This window comes from Thermobia domestica, chromosome 3 (assembly GCF_964235325.1).
Source record: "Thermobia domestica chromosome 3, izTheDome1.hap1.1, whole genome shotgun sequence".
Lineage (NCBI taxonomy): Eukaryota > Metazoa > Arthropoda > Insecta > Zygentoma > Lepismatidae > Thermobia > Thermobia domestica.
In genome coordinates, this window is record NC_137456.1 from 11370332 (window position 1) to 11388268 (window position 17937).

Below are 17937 nucleotides of genomic sequence, written 5' to 3' on the forward strand. Positions count from 1 at the left end.
GATCTATTACAGCTTCCATAATCCGTGAGAAAGAGAAACAAGCAGGTGTACTTGGGCACTGTCCCCCAAATCTTATAGCATTTAGTTCTAAACAAAGACCTTAAAATACAGCGCGTCGGAGAAGTCCCGGTTTTGAATAACAAAAGGAACAATGTTAGTGTAATTTTAGTTGTAGTATTGGTAAGGTATTCAAGGTCACATCAAGCAATTCATTTGTGACGCCACCGCTGATGCGAGTGGTGCAGTTACACAGTTCAGGAACGGAGTTCCTTTACGGCTAAGCGGCTAGTGTACGCGCCTTTGGCTAGAGAGACTCGGGTTCGATTCCCGATGGTAGTTCACGTGGTTCGGATTACACGTTAGTTAGTGATATGGCCTCCACGAAGCACGGACCTTACAGCCCCAGAGAACTCATTGTAAGTAATAATCAAGTTATATTTGTGTCATTGCTGGTACGCGACAAATTAAGAACTGCGTGAAAGAGTGGAGGAAACGTTTCGAGCAACAACTATTCACGTGCTTTGCAACTGTCAAAGAGGACGTAGAGACACATACATCTGTACGTACAGCACGACGGAGCACATACAGATAATCTGAATACTCACATGCCCCTCATCGTCGATAGAGGACAAATGAAGAACTGCGCGAAAATGTGGGGGAAGCGTTTCGAACGACAATCTCCTGAGATGCTCCGCAACATATCAAGGACATGGACAATCATACATCTGGTGTATAGAACAAAGGAGCACATACAGATCCACTAGACACATAAGTTGTATGTGGAAGTATTTGACTATGATATGCGAGTTCCCTCGTGGCTATGCGGTTAGCGTATGCGTCTTTAGTGTGGAAGACCTGGGTAGGGATGCGCACGAAACGAGTCGAGACAGGATTTTCCTGACAAAATTCGAGCCGAGACACGGCTCTTCCAATAGTACAATACAGTTTTCGAGTCGAGACATCACTTTTACAGCACATTTTTGAGGCGCGAGAGCCACAAATCATGTCTCGTGCGCATCCCCAGACCTGGGTTTGATTCCCGACGGGAGCTCATGTGGTTCGGACTCCACGTTAATCAGTAGGTTCACGTCTCATATAGCCTCGCTGTTGAAAGGGACGCTAAACTCAAAATCAAATCAAATCGACTATGGTATGTATGAAATTAATAAACTAAAAAAACGAACATTGATGTTGGTGATGCTGAAATCTAGGGATATCCTGTTGTTCTCTGGGATTCTCGGATACCCTGTTGTTCTCAAGTTTCCTTTTACAAATACAGTGAAACCTGTCAACTTGGCCACCTCTCTAAGTTGGCCACCTGCCTATCTTGGCCTAGTTCGTCTTTAACCTGCATTTTCCCATAAGATATTCGTTACTTACTACTCTTTAAGTTGGCCACCTGTCTATCTTGGAAGTTGGCCACACTGAAGCAATGTTTACCCTATGATGATAATGATAAATTCACCTGAGTATCTTGGCCAGTTTTGTTATTTTTCTTAACTCTTTCGAATTCCCATATGAGAGGCAGATGTTCTGTATTTGTGACTGGATACAAAGAAGCATAGATTCGCAATTCGCACGATTTGTTCTTGGAGGTCAATGGTCAAAACACTACCCTCATAAAGGGGTGGTGAAGGAAGGTGTGAGTAAGAAAAAGCACGTACAGGAATTCAGGAAATGGTTGTACGTATTTGTTTACCCTATCTGTTTTGGTAAAACCATTACCTATATCAACTCCTCTCATTAGTGGGGAGCTTTAGTAATTCCGGAAAATTCTCAAGGTTAAAATTAACCATCTCAATTGTCAACTATTGGCACCTGTCGGCTTGTCAAAAGATAGCGGAGTGTTTGAGATATCAATTCCCTGAAGATTTTCTTAAAACATCTTTTGCTCCGAGGGAAACACTTCTAGCTCATTAACAAGAGGTAGTTAACTACAATATTATGATGTGCATATCTGCCAAAAAGAATAAAACAAATACGTCTAGAATGAACCACCATTCAGTAACAACTGAAAAGATGTCATATAAATTGCATATAAATTTCTCAATTTATAACTTAGCTTTTCTTGTTTTCAATCTGAATAACTCAGTGTGCTATAATATCAATTTCAATAAACTGCGTACATCACTTCTATTTCATGGTTGTTTGTGTTATTGTGTTTTCAATCCGAATAATCCAATGTACCAGACTAGTTTTCAGGAAGAGAAAAGTATGCACATATATTAAACATACTATAGTAATATTTTCTAGTACTGTATATTTTTATGATTACTCTATATACATTATTTATAAGTAGCTGTCGTGCCACTGCTTATTAAAATTTTACAATCAAGTAATACTAGAAATCCTATTCTAAAAATACAGAAATCACACTTATTTTCTGTAAGTTGGCCACCTGTCTAAGTTGGCCACTTTTCGATGGAACCGATCGTGGCCAACATAGACAGGTTTCACTGTAGCATGCAAATACATTACGACGGATAAATTCTGTCCCGAAATTGATACAATGCAACAAAAACTTTAACGTTTATGTTTTGATATTGGTCTACAAAAAAGGTCTAATCATCCCACTGACAGCAATATCGCACAAATGACGTTGCAGAAGTTTACGTATACGGAACTTAGCCTCGTCCACTATATTCGCCACACCTTTCGCCCACTGACATCTCACATTTGTAAAGAATCTGGGTAACTTCTTTCAGGGTCATGTCTTCAACAACCAAAACCAAATACTCAGACTACCTTCGAACGCTTTATACGCTACAGAATTGCCGAGATATATGCTACAAAGAAACTTACAAACTCAACAAACCTTCATACAATTTCTCAATGAAACCATATTTGTTTAATAGGGATATGATTGATGTAGTATGAACATTTGATCTTACACTTGATCTGTACTCTTTCTCTTATAAAAACAATTTAGTTCTATCATTTTTTTCTGAAAATATTGGTGGAAGTATTTTAAAATTACTTATCGTCTTTTTGGGTGTAGCAGGCCCGTAGCCAGCCCAAAAATTTAGGGGGGGCCCGGCTGAAGTTAGGGGGGCCCGATCCAACCATATTACCATATTATAGTTCATTTGCAAGCCTACCATGAAAATTTTGGGGGGCAGCCAAAATTTAGGCCCCCCCCTAGACCCCCCCTGGATACGGGCCTGGGGTGTAGAATACCTGTTCAATACTACATAAACGTAGTGGCTTGTCCCGAAGCTTGGAACACTCCCAACAAAAGCTTCTGAGTGCGTGTCTACTATTGTACATGTTCTAACCAGTGGCGCCGGAAGAAAATTTACTATGGGGGGCATGATGGTTGCTATATTACGTCTGGTATCTCTAATATTTAATATAAGTGGTTTGCTATATTGCGTATATATTTTCGTGAGCCAGGGGGAGGCCCGGGCCCGACCCTGTCCCCTTCCTCCATCGGGCGCCCATGGTTCTAATATACTTTCCAGTAATTGAGAAGAAGAAAAAAGAAAACAAACTATTTGTTATGTCCACAATCCCATTATTTACTGAACAAACTCAGAAATCTTCCCAATGCATACAAAAAAGTGCTTGCAAGCATATTTACAGTAAGTGATGAATTTCCGCTCTCAGCCATTGGGTCCCGTCATTTAAAACTTCGCTGTTGTTGAATGCTTTTTATTATCTCTTTACAAATCTCGAGCCGCGGAAACCTGCTTATGAATTTAATTTTAATTAGAGAGAAAACCCAACCAAATAACTCCATTTTTTAAAAAAATAATAATCAAGAAATATGAGAACATATTATCCGGAAGAGAGCAATTTTTTTTTTATTTTAAATTTTAAAGCCACAGACGGGAGAATTTTTAAAATTATTTTCCCAAATTTTGCACGGACGAAGGATCAAGAAATATTTCCTCTACATGCAAAACGTCGGTTAATATGATGTAAACGATACCAGTTTTATTATATATATATATATATATTCAGTCAAAAGATAGCACAATGCATCTCGTTTCGTAATTACGTGGAAATAACACTGTGCATTGTGTTTCATGAGGATATTGTATGTTAAAAAGATTTTTGCAATGGTTAACAATCGGCAAGGTGATGCCTTAGTTATTTGACACCTGTCCTTGGGCTGGGTTATTCAACCCATCGCTTATTATGATATTTTACTCTTTTTGTTTCGTATTTTTTTTAACCATGAGAAAAACAATTTCTTTTTATGTTTGTTGAACCTGTTGTTGTAAGGTGTCGCGCAGATTCTTCAATTATTTGGCTGCATGGTGTCACGCACATTCCCATTGATTGTTACCAAAATTACAGCAACATGCTGGTTCAGTAGCGCAACGAATGGCGAAATACCATTCTATTGTGAGCCAATTGAAAGCTGAAGTACGACGAGAGGGGAGGCGCCTATTTATTTACAAAGGAGTCAATTGAAAATAGCAGGCCGGAGGCATTCAACATGGAGAAGAGTCGTTTATACATGGAGAAGAATCGTTTAATTTAGCGTCTAAGGTTTATATCTTTTTAGTTAACAAATAATTGATGAAAGATTTGGTGGAATGAGAATGTAGGACGGGGATAAAAGTGGGTCTGAAAAGGTGGGGGGACGGTAGATAGCGGCATGGATACCACGCCGTTCCCCCTGCCTATATTTGACTATTGTAATTTTTAGGAACTGGGAGTACGTCGTACAACTTTCTGAGGTGGGGGGACGGCATAGCCCCGCGTTCCCCCACTTTTACCCCTGATGTAGGAGGGAATAGAATCTTCACAATGAGGTAGAGGTTAGGGATGAGCACGAGACAAGATTTGAGACTGTCTCGTCTCGAAAATGTGCTGTAAAAGTGATGTCTCCACTCGAAAAACGTATATTTTTCTATTGGAAGTGCTGTGTCTCGATTCGAATTTTCTCAGGAAAATTCTGTCTCGACTCGACTAGTGCGCATCCCTAGTAGAGGTCAAAATAAGTTTCCTACTAATTTGGAATCTTAAAACGTACCAATCTCACATACACATATGAATAACATGATGGATATTTTTTTAATAAATGAAATGCAATTTTGCAGATTAACGTTCCACGAATATGCCTGTTAGGATAAGGAAAACGGATAAATGATGATTGGAAGAACTGATGGAATGATATTGTGAAACGAAACGAGGGTACTCCGAGAAAACCCACGGACATGATGTTGTCTATCACAAATTTACTTGGCCGGGATCGAACTAGAGACTGCATGCACCAGAGGTAAGCACTCTACCACTGAGCCATCATGCCTCCGAGTCTTCATCCCGGCGAAATTAAAATACCGCTAATTTTACAGTAATTATGTGATATCTTCAAATAGATAATAGATAATCGAAATGTGGAACAAGAGCGCCCTAGACAATACTATTTTACATGAGAAACCGTTATCACGACTCACTTATCTGCTTTCGATTTCGAGCCATTATGAAAATCGGCATTTATTTTCGCGTTTCTAAACGGCTAAAAACGGAAAGCCACTAGGTGACTTGTGGTAACGGTACCTCATGCAAAATAATATTGTCTAGGGCGCTCTTGTTCCACACTTCGATTATCTATTATCTATTTGAAGATATCACATAATTACTGTAAAATTAGCGGTATTTTAATTTCGCCAGGATGAAGACTCTTAAGTTTGATCTTCAAACAATGGGTAAAGGGCTCCTTTCCCTGAGTTTGGTGCTTCACACTGCTTGCACTGTCCACTGCTACGACTCTGTCGCTGAACTGCACCAATATCTTGCTTCCCCTTCACTGCTTCCCTTGCAGTAACTAAGGACGGCCGCACATTGATAAGAGACATGATAGCCAAGCCGAGACGAGAAAGAGGTAGGAGAGAGAAAGACGTGGAGAGAGAAAAAGGGATGAATGCATAGACTGCGTGTTTCAAACACAAGACTGGGGAGACCTTTGTCTAGCAAGTGCTTGAGTGAACATGTGGCATTGTTCGAGCACTGCACCTCGGCTCGACTGTCCTGTGGTCTAGTCAAGGTGCGGCCGACCTAATACGTAAAAAGAGATTAAAAGAGTTAGTATCACAGACTATATACAAGCAAAAGAGCTTAGACTTGTATCAGGATAAACAGCACTTGAGAGAAACCAATCCTCGCACTTAGGCTGACTTCTTCGTACTTCAAGATTTGAAGACATGAGGTCGGTTATGGGTAGCTTGATCTCAGAAAGAGAACACAAAAGAATGCTCTAAAAATGATTTTGCGTTCCAACTTACGTGAGGGTGGTCTTGTTCGTAAAAGTTGTGTTTTTCTTTCACTCACTCTATAGCCTGGGTTAAGTACAGACTCCACTTAAAGAAAAACAGATCTTGGTCTACAATGCAATACTAGATTATTATTTATTTATTTAGGTACGAAACTAAGAGGATAATTTAACGCTGCAATGATCAAATACTGTATCAACAGCTGCGAGAAACGGGTTCCGCTTCTCACATCCGGTGACCCAGAGAGTACCGGAACCCGGTCTGACTATAGATCATACCAACTCCACATCATTATAGCAGTTTTTTTTTTTTTAAAAAAAACTAGATTACTTGTATCCAGAGCTACAGTGAGAAAAAATAATGTAGGTGGCGTACTTAAAAGGGTAGGTTACATGCGTAATTTCTGCAGTTTTTGGACTTAACGTACAGCAGACGTATAACTGAAAACGTATGTTTTATGCTACTTTCTGTATAAGTGTTCTATCTGTACGTACTTTCCGTATGAAATAATATCGGCGGTCAGGATCTCACATACAAATGGACGTATATAACATATAGCTGACGAAGGTACCATATATATATATATATATATATATATATATATATATATATATATATATATATATATATATATATATATATTTTAAGGAAGACTGTTAGATATCATACATCATGCAACAGCACGGCATGATGTAACATATAAGGATAGTGCCTATGTAGCATACGAATAATGTATGCTCCTTACTGGTTTATGTAGCAAGCAAGAGGATTCCGTATATTTGTACTGTACAGTATACCGCTGTCCGGAGAACGGATTTTTCTCTGTACCATCAGAGGTAGAATTATTCACGCGTCCGATTCCCATGTAATATTATTTCTTAATCACGATAGATTTAATTTGTTTGATCCGAATGTGCCACCTTGCTGGAATGTTTGTTCAAATAGACACAGGTTTACAGTGTTATATGAAAAGAAAAAGGTTTGTCTGTGACTTTATTCGGAAACGTTAACAAACGAAGTAATATGACCAAAAATAAAAATAATAAACCATACTAATTTCACTAATTATCTTAAATTGGTCCCATCTGCGTAATTAGGACTTTCTAACCTAAGTCGCAGATAAATCTTTTTTCTTCTACACGTACGCAAAGTTTGTCGGTTTATCCCCAGAAAACTCTGTATATAGTTTAACGTCTTACTTGTATTCGCAGGCTAAGGGAGACGGTAATAAGGATAGCGAAAGAATTGGTTGAATGAAGAAAATGGAAGGAAACAGGAGAACCCCGAGAAAACCCACGCACAGATCTCTGTCTTCCATAAAGCCAACTTGGAGCGAGCTGGGATTGAATAAGGAAAATTATATGAAACGAAATCTTTCAATTTAATGATTCAGAATTATGTCGTTTAGGCTAAGAGAGATGAAAGATTAAGAGGCCTTATCACTGCGAAATTAAAATACCACTAATTTTACAGTAATTCTGTGATATCTTCAAATAGACGTTAAGATAATCGAAATGTGGAACAAGAGCGCCCTAGACAATATTATTTTGCATGAGGTACCGTTATCACTAGTCACCTAGTAGCTTTCCGTTTACAGCCCTGTAGAAACGCGAAAATAAATGCCGTGTTTCTAAATGGCTGGAAATCGAAAGTAGATAAGTGAGTGGTGATAACGGTATCTCATGTAAAATAATATTGTCTATCGAGCTCTTGTTCCACTTTTCGATTGTCTTTTTTCTCTTTGAAGATATCACAGAATTACTGTAAAATTAGCGGTATTTTAATTTCGCCGTGATGGGGGGCAAGTAAATGATGGTGGAAGAATTGATGGAATGAGAATGTTGGAGGGAACGAGAGGAAACCTATAAACACGATATTGTCCACTGCAAACTTACATGACAGGGGATCGAACCAGATACCTTACGCACCAGAGGAAGGCTCTCTACCATTGGGCCATTATGTCCCGCATGAATTGAACGAGGGACTCAACACACCAAATCCAAATTTGAAGTTCGTTGTCTCCAGGTCATTCCAGGTTATGGACATCTCCAGGTCACTTGATCTGGTGGGTCACCGAGTCAGACAATTTCTGGCAAGGATGTTATAAAATAGAGGATCTGCACATATTTATCTTCATCCTATTAAACCAATGAAGCCAAAAACCAACTGAGCATCGGCACGCCTGATTAGCTACTCTCGTTTCGACCATCGTCTGATTGGCTACTTTCGTTTCCGCCATGATTGTTGGCTCAAAACATTGTGATTTTATTGGGCGGAGTGGGCAGAGTAGGGGTGGTGAAACTGTGACGTATGGCTTCAAGATTTTGTTGTAAGGCCAGATCCTCTATTTTATAACATCGTTGGTTTCTGGGCTATTCAGGTCATTCCTGTCATTCGTATTACCTTGTGCCCACTCGGTTAGTAGGCTTTAAATAAAATCATACGGTGTTGTATTACATATCTTGATTATATATTCTTACTTTTGTGTAACCTGCCTTTTATTTCCATTTTTACCTGAAAATCTCTTGGGAAAGCTATTATTCCCTGCAGAATAATGACAAGTTACTTAAAACGTTCGACGGAAACTAAGAAAATATTTTTATATTTTCAATACTTTAGAATACCCAGGAGGAACTACCAGTAAACACGCATGACCAGTATTAAATTGTTCTGTCTTTCTTTTCTTGTCTATATTATTTTCTCTTAAAACAAATTCCTTTGTTGTCTTTGTTGGAACTGTGGGTATGTGGAGAAAACCCATCCCCTAAGGCTTTCCTTTTCCTCAGTGGAAGGCTCTTTTCTTAAGATTTGGTTTCTAATGCCAAGTTACATAACATAAAAAAATAAGAACAGACATGCAATAATATGAATCATGTTTTTCTTTTTAATTGTTACAGTCTGCAATATAATATTGAAGAAATACGTTAATCTATTGACGATAAATCTTAAACGCAACTTTGACGTAGATCAGAGGTTCCCAACATCTTTCAAATGGCGACTCCTTCCTGAATCCGGCTTACGTCATCCCCTCAGGGGTGTCATTTAGGGGGGCAGGGAGGGGCATTTGCCCCCTCCTGAGTTTGAGATTTATATAGATTTTATCAATAGAATAGTAGTAAGTGAATGAAAAACGCGAAATTTTATTTATATCAATGAGTCTTGCCAGGGACGTACGCAGGGGGTGGGTCCTGGGGGTCCGGACCCCCGAAATTTCGACTTTTGTGTAAATTTAGCCTAATTTTAAGGGCGATTTTGGGAATTTTAATATAAAATACCCTCATATTAAGTCTGGAACCCTCCCGAAATAAATTCCTGCGTACGCTACTGGGTCTTTCTCCCCAGCCAAATCTGAAATGACGCTACTGCATCCCCCCTCTTTCTCGCGTGCCCTTTTTGAGATTTCAGGTGCAGCATTGAATTATAAATTCACGGTGACTCAGTGGTAGAACGCTTATCTCGTGTGTATGCGGTCCAAGGTTCGATTCCCGGCCCAGTAAGTTTGTGGTGGACAACATCGTGTCCGTGGGTTTTCTCGGGGTACTCCTGTTTCCTTCTACTTACTCATTCCACCAATTCTTCTATCATCATTCAGTTGTTTTAATCATCGTCTCCCTTAGCCTAAAGAACATAATCATGGGACGCAGTGGCGTATTATTTACGATTTTGTTTCGGGGGGGCTTTGCTAACTTTCGGGTTGAGGGGCTTTGCCTGAAAATGTGAAAAATCTGCAAGATATTTCATAAACTTTACTATAGTAAGTAAGATTTCGGGGGGGGGGCTTAAGCCCGGAAGCCCCCCTAAATACGCCACTGGTGGGATGTTAAACGGAAATCTTTCATTTCATTTTCATAATTTCACAGTTTATTTCTGCATGTCAATAACTGGCCTGCTCTCAAGCCCCTTCCCAGGAAGGGCGCCCTCCAGGTTGGGATTCTCTGGATTGCATATTTTAAATGTAAATTGCGAGCCTTTCTGAGTCTTTATCTTCTCCTTTTCTTTTATATATTGTTCATTGTTACCCGACTCTACAGGGATACGAACACACAAACTTCGAAGACAGTTAAAAACTCCCATATTCTTTGTTGGGTCTCGAACCCCCAACGGGTTTCGACTTATGGTCGTTAGCATCACGCCTCAGACCAATCGACTACACCACGGCAGTATTATAAAAACGAAATATTATAAAAATATATAATAAATATAACAATATATAATAAATAATATATTACACAGGTGTATACACACATGCCCTTGTATATGTACTCCGCTGAAGATGGAAGGTTCATGAAAATAAATTCTTTTGAAAAAAATGGTGGGATGCGAATGTGCGAGGAAACGAAACAATCCCGAGAAAACCCATGTTGTCCATCAGAAAGTTACATGGCCTGGAATTGCATCAGGAAACCCTCGCACTAGAAGTGAACACTCTGCCCTTGTTCTGAATTGTGGTTAATATCGTGATATCACAAGCCAATTTCTCGACTTGACTTATAGGTATTGACTTCTAAAGAAAAAAAAATGAATTGGCAAACCTGTTTCGATTCGTAAATACAGTATGTCGCGTTAGAAAAAAAAAAAAACCTTGTTCAAGGTATTTATGTATATATAGGGTACATCAGACGTCTGGAGCCATAAGCCAACTCCGTTACGAGTCAAGATACGTAAAAATGGAGTGGAAAGTTGTCAGTAATAGGCGGTTCTCAATCTAAAATCATGTACTTTTTTTAAAACAATCGCACCAACCGTTTCCTCTTCACAATGGTAAAGCTCCGTATATTAAATGAAGAAGCAACATTGCTAGTTCAACAGATTGTTACGTTGTTCCCTCACATACCAACAATGCAGCATTGTTGGAAAAAGGATTTGAGGTGTTGTATATTGATCGCACGGAGTCGTGAAGCTTGACCTAGATCTATGAATTTCAGCAGCGAATGGAACGCGAGGATGTGTCGCGGACGTCAACCCCCATTCATAAAATTTTGTCAGTGTCGTCTCTCGCACTATACGGAGAACATCTCCTGAGTGTTGTCGGATTGCCGCTAAATTTCGTTTTATTATTATTATTGTGGTCGTTATTTTCTATTTTTGCTATTATTATTGTTATCGTCAAATCAAATAATTGTTAGTGTTAGTGTTATAGTTTTTCTTCTGTCACTCGTTCGCCATGCCTTCTAAATTTGGCAACATCGTTGGTTCACTTTTTTTTCCCCCTGTAGTTTCACGTTTTCTCAAGTATGAATTCCGAAGGCAGCTTCACGAACCGTTCCGAATTCTTCCGATGCATCACACGTGAGACAAGATAGTTCTATGATTGGTGTAGAGTCCAGGTTCCACAAGTCGTCGCAGTCAGTATAAGTACCTTCTCCTAATACTGCCCGTTTCCCAGATAAATTTTGCGTTGCGTGCCCTTACAACACCTTACTAAACTGGTAACGACCGCATCTTACCAAGGTAGAGTCTAGACAGCTGGTATTATTGGAAAAATTCCACCATTTTAGATTGAAAACCGCCCATTTCCAACAAATTTCCTCTCGTTCTTCGTTTTCGTACCTTTTCTCATAACTAGAGAAGAGACCGAATTTCCATGCACCAACTCCGAGATACGCATGCAGATATGCACTAAAAATATCAAAAATATGCATTTAAATTTTAACATATGCACAGAAATATACACTAAGAAAATAAAATTTCAAGAATGAAATGAAATCTTTGAGTTTTACGTCCTACGGTTATGCCGGTTAGGCTAAAGGAGACGGTGATTATGAGAAATGAACGAAATGGTGGAATGAAGAAAGTGAGAGGAAACGGGAGAATCCCGAGAAAACCCACGCACATGGTGTTTGTCCACCACAAAGTTCACTTGGCCAAAGCAGTGTTTAAACCCAGGACCCCATGTACCAGAGGTGAACGCTCTACCACTGAGCCACCGTGGCCCCAATAAAATTTCAATTTCTTATAAAAATATCTCATCTTAATGATCTATGTTGTTTGAATTATTAACGTCTTCCTTAGGTTTTCTTCTGTAAACTCACTGCGTTTATTAGTAAGAAACGTTTTGTAGATTAAAAAGTTCCTTTCTACATCAGCAAATGATGCATATTAAAAACACAAAATGTCTTTCTGTGTTAGGTCCTCTTCCAATTCCATGTTTTCACCATTTAGAGCCTGTCTATTCCACCTGTGCCCTCGGAAACTATGCGAACTAAACTTTGGCCCCACCCTCTGGCGGACGAAACCCTCCCCTTGCTTAGGGAAAAGAAGTGAATGACCTCACTTGTGTTGCCAATTTGTCATTCAGTCAGTCGTTTGGTCTTTACGAGTGAAGATCGTAGGCTACTTAAAGTGACTGACAAGACAGAGTACAGCGGAGTCCGTGAAATAATTCATTCTAGTAACAAACACTTCCGCATCCAACAATTGAAATATCTCGGCCGCAGGAACCTGTCCATCCTCGTTCGAGGGAGGTACGGGAAATCACATATCGACAGCAGCACCAGCAAGGGCACAGTTGAACTAGACAGGCTCTAGTATATTTGCAATGTTACATATTCTTTCTATTTGCAATTTTTGTCTAGTACTTTGCAAACTTTATCTGATTGTATTTTTAGCAACAACGTGAGTTTATTGGACAAAATCTGCGATAATTCGCCCAACAAGGTGAATAAATGCAGCAAAGCATGGTTACGGCATTCCAACTGTCTGATAATTTCAGGTATCCTCGAGAAATAATTGTGTACGCACTTAATTTTGTTCTCAATGCCACTTGTAGAGAAACATTTTTGTAATACATAAATAGCGGCTGCATCATCGGGATTTAGTGAGTTTACAACTGTCTTCACTTGATTTAACTTTTCTGCATAATACAATACAGCTTCTACGCACGAGCCCAATCGGGTTAAAACTAGTTGCGGAGTTAGCAGAACATTTTTCGCAACTTCGTGAAAGATACGTACGCGCGATGGAACTTTCACAAATACTTTCTTTATATTTGATACAAGCGAGTACACTTCCCGATATTGGTATCTGATGGTTTCTGCTACACGATGAAGACCGAATGCAAGACAAGTTAGGTGGACTAATTTAGGATACAACATTTTATTCTATTATTCTATACAACATTTTATTCTACATCTGTGTTTACAAAGTGATTCAGTTAACTCTAAACACAACCTACTTTCTTGTGATATACGTATATGCTAGCATGCAGCAGTAAAATTTGGAAATATTCCGCAATGCACTTATATGCGCTATCATATGTGTCTCAAAAGAATCCTTGGAGGGCGGTGGTGGCTCAATGGCAGAGCGTTCACTTCTGGTGCTTGGGGTCCTGGGTTCGATCCCAGCCCCTGCCAAGTGAACTTTGTGGTGGATAAACACCGTGCTCGTGGCTTTTTTCGGGGTTCTCCCGTTTCCTTCCACTTTCTTCATTCCACCATTTCAATCATTACTCATCATCACCGTCTCCTTTAGCCTAACCGGCATAACCGTGGGACGTAAAACTTAAAGATTTCATTTATTTTTTTCAAAAGAATCCTTACAAGTCCATCGGAAAGAAAAAAAAAATCCATACGTTTCTACATGTTAGTATAAACATGCACTTTGCATATAAATTCGGGCTGTACTCATATACCTATGGCTCCAAGCTTTTGATACACCCTATATTTCAATACAGAAAATAATTTGCTTACTGTTTTCTTGTCGCAATGAGCTCATAAATGCGAGCATAAAAAAATAAATATGTTCTGCATATATTATAGAGAGCAAGGTTACAATGTTTATGTGGGAACAAACACGCTGCTACGATAGCAGTTATCTTTGCTACTGTTTGGTTGGAACATATCAAAACATTGGCGAAGCATGCTTTGGCCGGAAACAACAGATTACATCATCAAAAAATTATATGTTGTCCTTCCTTGGGGTGGCTCTGTTTCGTTACTAGACCATGACGCTTTCAGATGTCTCTTATATTTTTCTTTTTACTTATGCATTTAAAGAAAAAAATAATAAAACAATGGTAAAACAGTTTCTTACGAGATGGGATCTATTCTTAACGTACTACACCTTTCAGAATGGATATGCACAGGTGAAGAAATATTTAAATGTCCTTGAAGAAGAAAAAAATAGGATCCGTCAGAAAATTACTTCAGGATTTCCCCATACGGAGCGAATGGTCTAATAGTCGTTCTCAACCTAATACCTATCACGATCCCCATTTTATCATACCCTCTTGCCAGCGACCCCCTTGTAATTTCTGGTTTGTAATAAGCTTGTGTGGGATTTTTAATATACCTATTGCGGAGATCTCACAAAATCCATCTGTTTCTATAATAGTAGAATCCATTTCTTGTATATAGTGGAAAGAATAACTTCCCTAAAAGCGAATGGATCAAAACCAAATTGGGTCACTTCATTCATACTACAAATATCGAATCCGATCCGTCATATTGTTTCAAAATGGAGGCCGTTTGAAAATTTTAAAACTTCATAACTCGCTTAATTTTGGGTCATATGATAAAAAAAAAAGTTATTTCAAATTTTGGTTTAAAAAGCTTGGACAGTTGTTTAAAAAAGTTATTGAGTATTTTAAATGACTTGATAATGTGCGTCACCAAGATTGAACCAGACATTGCCGTACTAGTAAAATCACACCATGCTCAGATATCTCATTAGCTTTCAATTTTAATTGTATTTCAACATGCAGGTTTTGTTGTATTTGTATTTTTCTGGTATTTCAATATGCAGTTCTCATTAGTTTCATATTCTATCTCTTTCATTTACATCTAAATTGATTTTTAAACAACTCTGCACGTGTTTAAATCTTTAGTAGACCTATTTTTTTGTTGTTCTTTAACAGTATGTATTAAATTAAAAATATGAAGATCAGAACAAAACTCAAAATAATATATTAAAAAAAATCCGGTATTATAATCTAATTATATTTCTCTCTTCCGCTTATCTTCGCGAACCCCAGGTTGAGAAACCCTGGTCTAATACTTATATTATCAAGATTATTTACGAAATGCAAACAAAATCGTCAAGGGCGTTTTACAGAACACTTACATTCTCGATTTTCATTCTCCTTCATAAACATTCCTTATTATTATTACTATTATTATTATTATTATTATTATTATTATTATTATTATTATTATTATTATTATTATTATTATTATTATTTTAAGCATAGGGAAAGCACGGTGGCTCAGTGGTAGGACGCTTTTCTCTAATGCCTGGGGTCCCTGGTTCGATCCGCGACCAAATAAGTTTGTGGTTGACAACATTCTGTCCATGGGTTTTCTCGGCGTACTTCCGTTTCCTCCCACTTTCTCATTCCACCAATTGTTCCATTATCACTCAGTTGCTTTAATCATCCGTCTCTCTCGGCCTAAAAGGGACGTTAAAGATTTCATTGAATTTTCATTTTTAAAGCGTAGAGGAAAATTAAAAAGATATTCTGCGGAACATCATGAAAACGGTAACATCTCGTCTTGATACGTTAAACCAGTGATGAACAAACAACGACTCGTGAGCCAAATGCAGCCCCCTGAAAAGTTCTATTCAGCCTGTGACATGATTACCAAGAACCGGGTCTAACATTTATACCAACTTCAACTATTTTAGGGCAGTTAATTACATATTTGCCCTAAGTTTGTCAGAATATCTGATTATTGAACTGCTTATGATGTAATTTACTCAATGAATGTTCCATGATAACACACAAAATAAAATAGATTTAAACTTATATATCTTTTCCGAAGACTCCACATTTACCGTTTTTTTTAAAAAAAGGAATATTTCTTTCTTTTAAATTGAATATACATCCATTCACAATGGCGTCCTCGCGTATTATATCTTAACTGCCTATAAATCTGTCTGACCACAAAACCAAACAACGTAAATGTACAGGTCTCGCCATAAAAGAAAACGATGTCTTCCGAACCGGACCATTGTCCATAAGACTTACATATTTATACATATTATCGGTATCATTACAAGGGTTATTTCGAAAGAGTTGTATTAGAGACATAGTCAGAGACGAGCATTTAAACTTCTCATCTGAGAATCAGTGCATCCCAATTCAAACCACATTATGAGAAATGTCAGTCATTAATAGAAGTTACTATTACAAGAATTTTTGTAAAAAGCGTTGTTGTTGTTTCAAACAAATTAGATTGGCCTGCCTACATTTTTTCTTTTTTCTTTGGCCATCTCTCCAAAAACAAGTTCGCCCATCGTTGCGTTAAACGGTGTGGTCTCGAGTTCTCTGCATATTGGAAGGAATGAACGAGTGAACAGATGGAAAAGTACAGAAATCTCTTTAAAAACATACGTAAATCTTTATCAGCATGTAGAGGTCCTGAAGCATTATCTAAGGGTCTTCACCTACAGCGAAATTAAACTACCGCTAATTTTAGAGTTTTTCTGTAATATCTTCAAAACAAATAAAAATATTGGAAAAGCAGAAACGTAGTAAATTGCTTTTGCTATGCCACTATTTACAGACCGCGCAAAAAGTGCTAAATCTATCGACAGTTGCAAATCGAAAGCAGATAGATGAGTTGTGATAACGGTATCACATGCAAAATCGTATTGTCTAGTTGACTACGTTTCTCCTTTTCGAATATTTTTATTTGTTTTCAAGATATTACTGAAAAAATTCTAAAATTAGCGGTAGTTTAATTTCGCTGAGGACCCTTAAATCCGTTAAGATCTCAAAGTTGACACTCGCTTCAGTCTCATCGACACCGTAGTTTAGTGGTTGGAGCATTGGACTCACGGTCAGTCGCATTGTCCCGAGTTCGATTCCCGTCTTGTGCTTCCCAATTTTCCGCGTTCGTCCAACGTCGTGAACCAAACTGGGGAGTCACGTGAATAAAAAGACGTGACGGTTAATTAGGCCTAGGAAGCTACTGATACGCCTGTTACAGACAGAGCAACGTAGTGCGTTGACCACGTGCTCGTGGCTAGGATGAATGTAGTTCAACCAACAGATGGCGTTGGAGTGGCTCACGCCCACAAGAAAGGCTGTTACGCTATGTGGTTTGGTCTGGTTTGTGCAACTAGTTGAGTACAGATTCTGTGAAGACACTTACCTTGGTTGCGGGACTGCGTTTGGAGGATTGAGGCAACTCCATGACAGAATTCCTGGAATCCAATGACTCCATGGCCGTTGGGATCCAGTTGCTGGAGAAGATGTTCCACGTCCTAGAAACGAACCAATATTTCTTTTAGTATTAAATAAACATTAATTGTACAATTTTCTCGAAATACTATATCACACATAATAAGTCTTGATAAATAATTTGTCAAAATCAAGGATGTTATAAACAGAGGATCTGCCTATATGTATCTTCATCCTATTAAATCGATGAAGCCAAAAAACAACCGAGCATCGACACGCCTGATTGGCTACTCTCGTTTCTGCCATCGTTTGATTGGCTACTTTCGTTTCGCCATGATTGTTGGCTCAAAACATTGCAATTCTATTGGGCGGAGTGGGCTGAGTAGGGGTGGCGAAACTGTGACGTATGCCTTCAAGATTTTGTTGTAAGGGCTGATCCTCTATTTTATAAGATCCTTGGTCAAAATAGAGTTCACTTAATGTACTTTGACTTTAGAAACTAGATAACCGGACTTAGAAATAAGTAGATAAGTACTAACTACACAGTACTTGTTTTTCATACATTGTAATGCTTAAATGTATAATTATAAT

General features: G+C 38.5%; 1 protein-coding gene across 4 annotated transcripts in view; it reads right to left on the bottom strand.

Moving 5' to 3' along the window:
- The window catches only part of nuf (rab11 family-interacting protein nuf), a 417911-nt gene that overhangs the window by 212778 nt on the left and 187196 nt on the right, over positions 1 to 17937 (bottom strand). For all 4 annotated transcript variants that reach the window (XM_081754030.1, XM_081754029.1, XM_081754028.1 and 1 more), the window contains exon 2: positions 17318 to 17429. In XM_081754030.1, the coding sequence (XP_081610156.1) occupies positions 17318 to 17429 (112 nt within the window). The remainder of the gene's footprint in view (positions 1 to 17317; positions 17430 to 17937) is intronic.